Genomic DNA, 11,825 nt, shown 5'->3' with positions numbered 1-11,825 from the left:
GTGGTTTACTGTTTAATGTTAAAACAACTCAATTTTTTCCTCCATTGTGCACTGTCATGCTTAAAATAAAAAGGACAAGTCACATCTTGGCTCTTAGCATCAAGGCTTTTTGTGTAAATACATTACACACAGGAAACAATGAACAAACCCTGTAGGCTTCCAGGATTGTGGTGCTCCTTCAGGACAACAGGAACCCTTAAGAAGCAGGCAGTAACTCATGCCACCTCCCCACACACATTTAACTTGCAGGGCAACAGGGCCATAACTGAAAATTATCTAAATACAGTAAATAAAATAAATCTTACAAGATGTTTCAAATGGCCACCACAAATACTTTAGTCAGTCAGCAGTATGGATTATGGTGTTCCAGTGGTGGATACCACTTTTCAGAGTGACTTCACAAGTGTGTGTGGCAAAACTGATTCGGCAGAGACAAAAAAAAAAAAAAGAACAAAAAAAAACACATTGGCAACAACAGAATACACTTTGAATCCAAAGTAATTACAAAAAACTAGAGTTGGAGCAAAGTTGCAGTCAGTCAGTTCATGGGCTGTCCACAGTTATACTGATTAAAAGAAGAAAATCATTCACAGCCACATTTACTTAGTAAGTGAACGGATAAACTAGCTGCATGACAAACCGATCAAAGGTAGTTCATATGAGAGTGAGCTGTTAACAGGATTGAGAAAACCACAGACACTTAGAAAGAATGCTCAAACAATTTTAAACAAGACAGGCCCACTTGACACAAAAAACAGGTGATCATTTTATTTTCTAGAAGAAAATAAAATTTCAATCTAAACGTCATAAAATCAGCTATATTTCAGTGCAGCAGTGGCACCCAACACACCAACGCCGTCCTGCAGTAACACTTCCTCCAGCACGAATACGTACAACTTGTGCAGATAGCGGTCCAGTCCTCAGTGGCTTCCACCTGTACAGAGTGAATCACTCCAGGAACAACCAGCTAGGGCAGCAAACAAGTGGACTAGTTCTCCATCACTGCTGGCCTGGAACGCAAGATGTGGTGAAACACGGTATCACAACTTGCACCTCAAGCCTTCAGGTGCAACAGCTCACCATGAAGCAGGAGGGTGTTACTCACTCACTGACAGAGAATTGTGGTCCTTACCTGCCACAGGGTAGGTAACCTGCTCTTCCTTTCTGCTTAAATCAATCAAATCAATCAGCCTGTGGCCTGAGAGGACCACGGCTGCCAAACCCAGGATCAGCCCCCTTTTGGGTGTATTCTACACAAAATATTCTCACACTGCACTGACAGTCCACACTAGTCATGCTTGCTGACGGGAACAGCTACCTAACAATGACTTGGATGAATGTACATACTGTGAATACTAAATAGTTGTGCAGCACCAATCTGCTTCCCTGTCCTTCGCAGTGAGACTAGTTAACGTAAAAGCAACTAGACACACAAACAGAATTAACTATGAGGAGGAACCGCAACAGAATGTAACACCTTCGAGCAACTTGTTTACACCAAAGAATCACTACCATTCACCAGAGGTGAGTTTGAAGCTTGTCTAAGTTTTTTACCAACATGAATTAGTGGACAGTTGTGGAGAAAAATCAGAGAATGACAGTGGTCAACATTCCCGGCAGCACCTGAGTGAGCGAGCACAGCTGGGGTTCTACTGCATCTCAGTAACCAAAGGCACATCGCATTTGTTTTTTCAGACCTCTTTTGCATCATTACTTTCTAAGTGCAGTCTCTGGCATTACAGCCTGACAAAAACATGACAAAGTGACATTTTCTCCTTATTTATAATAAAAAAAAAAAAAATTGCATATTCTTTGCATCTAGAATTGAACTAAGCGCATCAGTCCTTTTCGTGTAATGCTGTGCACCTTAGTGCTGGTGTTCCTGCACCCTCATGTTCTGCCTTCCGCACTCAGCACTCGGTCTCCTTGCTGTCGACGCGCGCCTGTCTCTTCAGCCGAAAGGCCAGCGCTTTGTCACTGCGTGTCGGCGGCTGTTCCGTCAGATCCTCGAAGGATTTGTTGGCGGAGCTGCTGGGAGGGAACTCGTCCTCCAGCGCGTCCTCGTCCAGATGGGAGTCGGAGCTGGGGTCCTCCTGGATGGTGGCCATTCGCAGCGGCTCCTGTTTGGGCCCGCCGCCGGCCGGGGTAAGGGAGGGGGCGAGGGGTGGCGTGCTCGTGGTCAGCGGCTGGTGCTGGGGCTGGAAGCGGGCTGCCGACAGCGCGTTTGGCGGAGGCTTGACGATGCGCACGGGGACCGACTCCAGGCTGCTCAGCATCTCCGCGTTCTAGGAGGGGGAGGAGCCAGTGAAGCACTCAAAGGAGCAGAATGCGTCATGTCAGACGTGAAGACGCACTGTGACACACTGCACGTTTCCACCGACGCACCGAGTTTCACAGCTCACAGTGACGCTACACGCAGCACTCACCTGTAGACAGAGTTCTACTACACACCTCCAACATCTGCTGCAGTTCCATGAAGGCCAAAGCAGACAGTGATGGACAGGGTCATTGCTGAGTATTTCGCCTGCACTTAAACCACTTCCTTTTTTATCTTCCCCTCTGGCAGACCACAGCGTAATAAGTCACATCTCTACTCTCGACCTGATCACTACATCACATCTTCAAGAAGCAAATTTAAATACCAGATCTGAAGATGCAGAACAAAAGAAGAAACTTTTTGAACTGTGGTACTCACGCTGGGGTAGAATAGAGACTTGTTGTTTTCCTCATATTCCTTGTCAAGGCTTTTATCCTAAAACACAATGGACATAGGCATCAGTGGCAAATAAATGGATTTACTACACAGCTGTAAAAAACCGCTGGAGAGTGAGTGAGGGGACCCCGCTGATGACCTACCACACAGTGCACCAGGATGCTCAGCGGTATCCAGAAGAGGAGAGAGAAAACCACCACCGAGCCCACTATATTGTCCGCCAAAAACTTCCCTGTGGGAGACCAGGTGAGGTTAAAAGAGCGGTCAGGAAACGCTGTGTCAATTGGCAATAAACAGCTAACAGCTACGAAAAGTCATTTTGACGAGTTCTCTCGTGTGTCAGTATCAACGAAGTGTGGGCAGCCTGTTATAATTTACACTAACTTATGGCCAACAGGTTCAAGTCCCAGCAAGAATCCCGCTGTTACGTTTAAATAATGTACCTGAGCAGTGGAAATACAAACGGTACTTATTTTTAACCCTCTACTAGATCAACTTGTGGACATCCTCTGCACTCAGCTCACCAAATGTGTTGATATCTAGTTTGTCAATGAAGTCCCACAGCCTTTCAATGACATCCTGGACCTGTTTCATGCACTTCCCCTGAAACAAAAACAGGTGCCTGTATGTAAACAACCATCACCCTACCAGTCTGATTCACTGTATCTAAACACACCTTCCAGCACACAGCTCCTCAGCCAGTACATTTACATTTATTCATTTCTCCGACACTTTTCTCCAAAGCAACTTACAGTGTTAAGCTACTTACAATTATTGCTTACCCATTTATACAGCTGGGTAATTTTACTACAGCAATTTAGGGTAAGTACCTCATGGGAACAGTACTATAGCTGGAGGTGACATTCAAACATGCAACCTTCTGGGTCCAAAGACAGCAGCTTATTAATACACTTTTATAGTGCGTCTCCTTGTGGTATGAAGCGATGGTGCCTCACCCCCTCATCACAGAAGCCCACAGTGCACGGCTTCCCCTTGCGAAGGAACAGGAATTCTCCGTTCTTCTGCCTGAAGGGGGCGCACACCCCAGCCTTGTCTCGGCAGCAGACCTTACAGGAGTCATCAGTCTCTGCAAATGCAGAGTGGTGAAAGTGGGGGGGACTTGGAGTAGCTCACACGAACGACCATGTGCGGAGTTCAATGTTTGTTCCACTCTGGCATTATAGAAAAGAGTTCAACACAGACGGGAGTGAAGGGAAAGGTTACCGTTACAAGCACAAGGCGCGAGCTTCTCAATTGCCTGGCAGAATGGAATGCACTCGCCGTTGCGACAGCGACCCATGTCTACGCAGATCGTGTCGTCGCGGGCGCTGATGGGGGGCGGGCACAAACTGCTGTTGCCTGAAGTAGAAGGACAAGCACAAGCACGCAAATACTAAACTGCTACTGGTAACTCTGATGTGGTACAAAAATTTGTATTTGTCAAAATTTGTGTGTAAATTAAACAATTTCAGGAATACAATAGTTACATTTTTTTCCCAGCCATTATGGCAATAAAAATGTAATAAGATCCTGAGGAATTAAAAGTCTGTAAAAAAATACTAGAGGGTCAGTGCAGCTGTCATGTCTTATGTTCCGGTCCTTAAGCCCACCTGTGCATTTGGACTCCCCCTTGCAGGTAGCGTTGATGGACTCCTGACAGACCTTCCCTGCTTTCTCAAAGCTGCAATTCTTGCAGCAGGGACTGTTTCGATCACTACGTGCACAAAAAGACTTTTGTTAGCAAATGTGAAAGTGTCCTATGACGCACCAGCGCAGACACAGAGCAGAAGCACAGCAAAGTTTTCATACCACACGCATCCCACCTGCACTGGACCCCGGGCCTGAACTTGCAGGACGAGGTGCAGCAGGGATCATCAGTCAGGTGGAGAAGACCTGGATCACAGTCCTCCCCGTCCTCCACACGCGAGTTCCCGCACACCTTGCTGTCCCTCTCTCTGAAGCACAGCGGGGCCTTGTGTCTCAGCGTCTTTCCAATGGAGATCTTGCTGCAGTTGGAAAAGCGCTGAGAAGGGGAGAGACCAACAAGGGCATTCAAGACTGCTGAAAACCTCTGGAAGAAAAAGAAAAAAAATCACTGCCCTCCAGAGCAGAATTTAATCCAAAAGGAAAAGAGAAAGAAACAAAAGCAAGAGACCCCACCCCATAATTCACAGGGAGCAAGTGGTACCTTGTTGTTGACATGGTCTCCGCTCACTGCAATGGGGTACATGACGTATTTCCCACCGAGGTCATCGCTGGGAGCACAGTAGGGAATGTTGTCAGGGTCATGCTCTGCTCCGAAGTTGTGGCCCAACTCATGAGTGGTCACCAAGTCTGCTTCCTGCCAGCAAAAATAATTTGTAATTACTTATTATAGCCTTTCAGTCTCTGTGCAGGACCCTTAAAAATGCATCATCATCAGACATTAAAAATAACATACATTATTTGTAAAACACATTAACACACTGACTTTGGTAAGAATGGTCTTCCCATAATTCTTGGTACTAGTTAAACCAGTGTTGAGGTAAGTCCGCTTCTTGGTCGCTGTTGGAAAGTACGCTGGAACACATCAGAAAATGATTGTTAGATGAAAAGCCAACATGACTGGTGAGCATCTTCTGCAGAATTATAGCGGTCTGTTAATTGTTCCAGGACTGTCCAGTGTCGACAACGTTTTGTGAGGGACTGACCGTTAGGACAGAGGCCACCCAGGAAATGTGGCTTGGGCGGGGCCACATAGGCCAGGCCCAAAGTGCCCTCATCAAAGTCCTGATAGGTGAAGAGGTGAGCCAGACACACGGTAGAGGCATTGTCCGCGATGTCAGAGCTGAATTGCTGAAAGGGTGGAGAGAACAATGAGCTCAGCACAGAAAAAAAAAAATAAATAAATAAATAATAATCCACTGTGTGTTTCCAAGAAATTTCAAAGGCTGTGGTCCTTCACATCAGAACTGTGAACCACTGAATTAATAAAGGAAGCAGAATGTAGTTTAATGGTAACATTAATTGTGAACGGTATGGATAGAACCCATCAATATTTCCAAATGTGATGCACAAGCATATTATAATGATTTACTGGAACCTGTGCTTCTCCAGCACAGTGGAATGGCTAAGAACCTGCTGTGGCCCCTGTATGTACTTTTTCTCACCTCCAAGAGCTTCTTGACATCCCACACGTCCTTGTTGGTTACAGGACTTCCATACATGTTATAGTGGGCAATTCCAGGTCGAACAGGAGTGGGTTCCTTGTTGATGATGATCTGAAGGGAAGGGGAAAACACAGAAGACTGACAGCAGACCATTTCAGAAATACAAATATCTTTTTTATTTAACAAAATAGCAGAAGAGGGACACTATCAGTACACCAAGGCAATGCTAACACATAGATAAGCAATAAAGTGCAATGGCAAAAGGTTACACAATTTAGTAAAGGTATCACTGTCTAAGAAGTTCCCAAGAGGGGAGCAAATCTTTGAAAACTCATTATAATTATGCTTCACGTCAAATGTTATCTTTCCTAACCACTATGTAAATTGTTTAATTTTTTTAAAGGAAAGAATAAGGCAGAATCAATCTTCAACTGAGATGCAAAACTCTTTTCAATTTTAGGTAGAAAAAATAATAAAGTTATTATGAAAAGGTCATTGATGTGTAGAGTTTCAAACAGTGAGGATCTCATCTGCCCCATAAAGGAACACAATCATGTTAACACAGTGCATACCTGCTGGATCTGCACACCGTATCCTTTGTACTCCTCATCCCAGGATGTGTTCCTGTAGATGTCATCCACTCGGTCAATCAGCTCGATCTGAAATGAGCAGGGAAGACCAAGAAATCAAAAGTCGGGACTAAAGAAATCTTAAAATCACAGCTGCGATTCTACATCTCGGCAGAAGCTCTGCTCATCATTGCAACCTCTCACCAGGTAGTTGAGGGTGGTGCTTTCCTCTCTGCGGCCCATGTGCTGGAAGAAGCGGTAGTCTGCCACCAACAGCAGAGGACAGGTGTTCTTCTTGTGGTTGTGGGTCTGCCTCTTCTCCCTATGGAGGTGCCCTGTGCAGGACAGAGAAGGACAAAAATGTTTAAATATGGAGAATTTAGCTGAACAAATAATAATAAGGCTAAAAAAAGGGCTTATCCTTCCTCCATCCTGCCAAACTCCAATATTCTTTCCAGAGCCAAAATACTCTTTCTCAATATTTCTCCGCCATTCCACACCATTAATGGCAGTCTAAACCCCTTCTTTAACCCTGCCCCACATCCCTTTGCCTTCTTCATGCTCACCTTCTTTCTCCTTACTCTCGACATCAGTCGCCCCTTCTGGCACCAGGTCCTGGGCCTCCGCCTTCACGTATCCGCACACCTTGGGCGACACAAGCCGGCTGATGTTCTTGATGTCCTCTGAGCGGTAGACTAGCAGCCTGTCATCATGGGGTGTGTTTGTAAACCTCCACAGGGGCTGATGGGAGTGTTGGGAAAGAATCAGTTTCATTTACCACAGCTGCTCAAACAAGCATCTCTGCTTGGTTTGGTCAATGATCAGAAAATAAAATCCAGACTATGTCTTCTGATAACCGGAGCAACACCCACTCACCAATAAAAGTTAAAACACTCCTGAAACTCAATCACAGTTCTAGTTGGAACCGGACTTTTTTATTATTAATATCATTACAATCATAAACGTTATGCCATGAAACATAAGTACAATACCTCAACATTGTACTCTGCTTCATCAGTCAGAATGTGTGCGGAGAATTCGTTTCCGTCTATGTGTGCCTGCACTCGGGAGTGCTCCTCCCCTTCAAAGACAAGGCAAAGTGATGGTGGGAGGCTTGTTACTATGGTAACAATCTTGAATATGTCCCAAAGTCTCCTCTGAAGCAAACAGACTATCAACTGCTGCCTTCTCATTCCTATACTGTCAGACAACCTCACCTACAACATGCCCGCTGAAGAAGTTCTGAATCGGGACCTCGTACTCGTGTTCCTTCCCCTTGCCGTCTACAAACACTGCTTTGAATTCTTTGGTGAACAGCTCCCGGTTAGTCGTCAAGTACAGGTTAAAATGCCTGAAAAGAACAACAAGAGGGTATTAAAGTGGCATGACAAGCTAAAATTATGGGACACCACCACTAACAACCTTTAAGTAAGTGGACTTTCATAGCTGTCAACAACAGAAGAGCAGTGAAGAAAAATTACTGAAACACTTGTTGATTTATTCATCATTACATGACACACATGAGAACACAGAGAGAAGGTGAAACCAAATGATTATGGTATTGGCCATTATAAAAATTAACAATCACTTCTGGTGGTGGTTTTGGTTTCTCCCAGATAAGCAACAGTAAAATAAAACATGAGTCAAAAAGCACTGAAGCAAACATGTTTGATGAGGACTTGCTGTCATTTTTTTTTTTTTACCCAGTTAAACTGGACCCATAGAACGGTGCTTTACCTGTTGAGAGCTGAAAAGCTGAACAGCTTTTCCATCTGGGACGCAGCTGCGACTTCCCTTTTCCTAACAGAGTGCTGACGTAGGCTGGACATGGGGAGAACCTCGAAGTCTGACAGCATGTCACGTAGGGTCTCTGAAAGAACAGGCAACCAGAGAGTGTGTACAGACACACCAATGCACCACTGTGCTGATATGAGTGTGTCACCGCACACGTGCAGGTTCAGAATCAGTTCGTCACAGTGCAGGTTTGGGATGGTAATGAACGCATCGTCCTGAAACGGTGGGGTCCATGTGAGTAACTGTGGAGTCACAATTAATGCATTGCTGTAACAGCAGACTCTGAATCACTACAGTACGCAAAGCTAAGGCCTGGATGAAAACTCAGAAAGGTGTAAAAATCCCAATTCATACACAGAACAGATACAGAAGAGCACAATGTCAAACCAAAGATGATCATTCAAATGTAGGAACACTAAAGTTAATCAGCATTTTAGAAAATACCATACTGACAATGGTTTGACCACAGGACATCCCACATATATGGCCAAAAAAGGGAATTTAAAAAAAATGCAAGGTAGAATATTTTGCAGTAGCAGTGTAAATTCTTAATCATTATCATTATTATTACTGGCTTTGTCCAAGTTAGCATAGTGGCTACAGATGCCTTTTGATTGAAATTACAGGTTTGAATCCTGCTTCCTACTGCAGAACCCTTAAGCAAGGTAATAACTCTGAATAATCCAGTAAAAATACCCAGCTATATAAAAAGTAAATAAGCATAGCATTATAAGTCACTTTGGAGATAAGCATCAGCTAAATGAGTAAATAAGATACTTTACAAGGATTTACCCAGCAGGGTATTCTTACTGTATCAATTCAAGGTACTACAGTAGGAACAGACATTGAACCAGGAATCTTTAGCTACCTGCTGTCCCCGTTTAACTCCACCGAATTTGGCTGGATGTGTCGAATTGTCAGCCACGCAAATCCATATGAACCTCAGCAGCCACGTTAGAAACATCAAATCAAAACAGGCAGAATTTACATGTTTGTATCTCGGAAACAAACTGAATAAATAACTGAAGACATCATGTGGTTTGCGGACAGAATATGAACAACTTTTTGATATTCACATTTCATTCTCCCCGTACACACAGGCTCTCAGCAGAACGAAGGACACCGTCCGCTGATTTTATTGCTTTGGAGGTGCCAGTGAGGTCGGCTCTATGCTGGAACCAAAGGCCGCAGGGTCTGCACTCTAATCAGCTCCAAACGTCATATTTTCCCCTCATTACAACAAATGGCTTACAGAGTCATACCGGAAAGTTCACGCAGATACTAGAGGGATTGCGAAAGTCCAGGGCAAGCTGTGTCAAAGAGCATAATAAGGGTCATGGGGCAGAAGTGACTTCAGTTCTCCAGGTTACAATCAGTAGGAACTTATTTTTTTAATGTAGTGATCCCTGTTTTTTTTAAACATTTAGCTGATGTTTTTCTCCATAATGACTTACAATGGTAATCTGCTTACAATTATTTACCCATTTATACAGCTGGGTAATTTTACTGGAGCAATTTAGGGTAAGTACGCTGCTCAAGGGTACTACACCTGGAGGCGGGCCTCAAACCTGCAACTTCTGGGTCCAAAGGCAGCAGCTCTAACCACTACACTACCAGCTGTCCTGGTTTACTAGTATTACTACTAACTTACAGTCACACATTCAACGTGACAACAGCATACCCCTTTACACAGCAGTGTACTCTTAATCATCATTTCTATTCAGGAATAGCACTACAGCAGGAGTGGGGATTCGAACCAGGAACCTTAAGATTACAGGAAAACCGGTTCCGATCACCACACTTCCTCACACCTGTTATTGAGTCACTCCAAAAGGATGTCGGACCACTAACGTTCGGGACGTTTGTAACCCCCTGACACTCTTTCTATAGCCAACCTAAACAAAGGTCAGAAAAACTTTACTACATTAAATACTGTAACTTTAAATGCAATATAACAAATACCTTGAAGTGGCATCTAGGCAAAGCTGAAGAAAAGCCTTAGGCATCTGTCAATTTTAGAAATATTTTAGTGGGACTATCAAAAATGATGCAGTTGCAACCCTTAAGAAAAATATATACTAAGTGAAGTAAAGTCATCGGTTTGGGGCAAAATACTTTCAACACTCATTCATTCATTCATTTCACCAATGGCTGGTCCAAACAGGGGCAAAGAAATGTGGAGCCCATCCTGAGAAGAACAGGGATCTGCACAGAGTACACATGGGTATGGACACAAATACACACTGCACTGTACTCACACACACAGAGAATGGGTAAAAGCATATGGGGCAGCTGCTAATATAGTGGTTAGAGCTGCTGGCTTTGGATCCAAAGGTTGCAGGTTCAATCCCCACCTCTGGCTGTAGTGCCCTTGAGCAGAGTACTTACCCTAAATTGCTCCAGTAAAAATTGCCCAGCTGTATAAATGGGTAAATAACTGTAAGTACCTTAACACTGAAAATCACTTTAGAGAAAAGCATCAGATAAATGCAAAAATGTAATGTAAAAACCGGAAGAAGCAACATCCCTCCCAGACATAACCAGGCTCAGGTTCAAATTATTACTACCGGCCATCAAAGGTTCAGTGTACTTATTACTGTACTTCTCTTACCAACCAATCCCCCGCACAAGACAGGGGCCGCTTTTTATCGGATGTTTTTGCCACTTACAATAATTTTTTTCCCCATTTTACCCAGCTGGGAATTTTTTTTTACTGTACCATTCAGGGTAAGTAGGGGCGGTCAAAAATAGTAGAGAAGGAGGCAGGATCTGAACGGCGGGACTTTCTCATTGCAAGAGGACACCTTTAACCACTGCGCCCCCTGTCACACATGATCGGACATCAGAAGCACAAACAAACCACAGCCTTTTACTCATCCAAACTGGCAGCGCATCAACTTGATGATCAAGAGTCAGTGGAGCTTCAACAACTCAACTGGTCCATTTCTCACCTCTCTGATGTCAATACACTAACTAGTCTAGCGCCCAATTTGTCGAGTCTCCTCGTCGTCAGCTGTTCGTTTATGAATAATTTCTTATTGCCATTATTATTAGTTGTATTATTTATTCAAAATAATTTAAAAAAATGTTTAATTGATTCACAGCGGGTCCGGAGCCCGAGAGACGAGACTCGAGACGAGAGGAAGTCCGCCGCTACTCACCGAGCTCCGGCTCCTCTTCCACAGGCGGCTTAACGGCGCAGTGGCCCGTGTGAAGAAAGAAAAGGGCTGCGACGAGAGGAAGGGTCCTCATGGTGACTGTGGGGTCCAAACCCCCCCCGCGGAAGCGCCACTAATTAATGTGACTAAAACCCTTCTGTGCGCTGAGGAAACGTCATCAACGCCGCGGAACGGATCGGGGGACAGTTGGCTACTACTAGCTAGTAGCTAACGGCTAACAGCTAGCGGCTAACGTGAACAAGACGGAAGTTAAGAGTTTACTTAAAAACCAGAGTATCCTGGTCGCGTTCGAAAAAAGATGTCCGCGCTTATGTTTTACAGCTTCTTCTTCATAGCGGAGAGGTTGCGGTTGGTTCTCTTGTATTAAAAACCAGAAAACATCCGCTCCGCCGCTACCGCCATCGCTCTTAGCAGCCGCCCA

At 44.5% G+C, this 11,825-nt stretch overlaps 1 protein-coding gene across 2 annotated transcripts; it reads right to left on the bottom strand.

The window, feature by feature from the left end:
- Nucleotides 1-9: 9 nt before the first annotated feature.
- adam17a (ADAM metallopeptidase domain 17a) lies at nt 10-11,825 on the bottom strand. Of its 2 annotated transcripts, XM_029258525.1 has the most exons (20): nt 11,387-11,825; nt 8,169-8,301; nt 7,649-7,782; nt 7,424-7,512; nt 6,998-7,172; nt 6,636-6,766; nt 6,435-6,521; nt 5,863-5,973; nt 5,404-5,548; nt 5,184-5,272; nt 4,902-5,054; nt 4,537-4,736; nt 4,324-4,427; nt 3,938-4,072; nt 3,670-3,800; nt 3,238-3,316; nt 2,857-2,945; nt 2,696-2,752; nt 2,427-2,463; nt 10-2,285 (listed from the first exon to the last, which is right to left on the bottom strand). In XM_029258525.1, exons 1-20 carry the CDS (start codon nt 11,475-11,477, stop codon nt 1,975-1,977), a joined length of 2,481 nt encoding a protein of 826 aa, XP_029114358.1. In that variant the 5' UTR covers nt 11,478-11,825; the 3' UTR covers nt 10-1,974. The 2 variants fall into 2 exon arrangements, with proteins under 2 accessions (XP_029114358.1, XP_018587128.2); XM_018731612.2 differs by lacking the exon at nt 2,427-2,463 and having other exon boundaries at nt 12-2,285.

Source organism: Scleropages formosus, chromosome 15 (assembly GCF_900964775.1).
Source record: "Scleropages formosus chromosome 15, fSclFor1.1, whole genome shotgun sequence".
Classification (NCBI taxonomy): Eukaryota; Metazoa; Chordata; class Actinopteri; order Osteoglossiformes; family Osteoglossidae; genus Scleropages; species Scleropages formosus.
The sequence above is the reverse complement of the archived record's forward strand: the minus strand, read 5'-3'. Positions and strand labels throughout refer to the sequence as shown.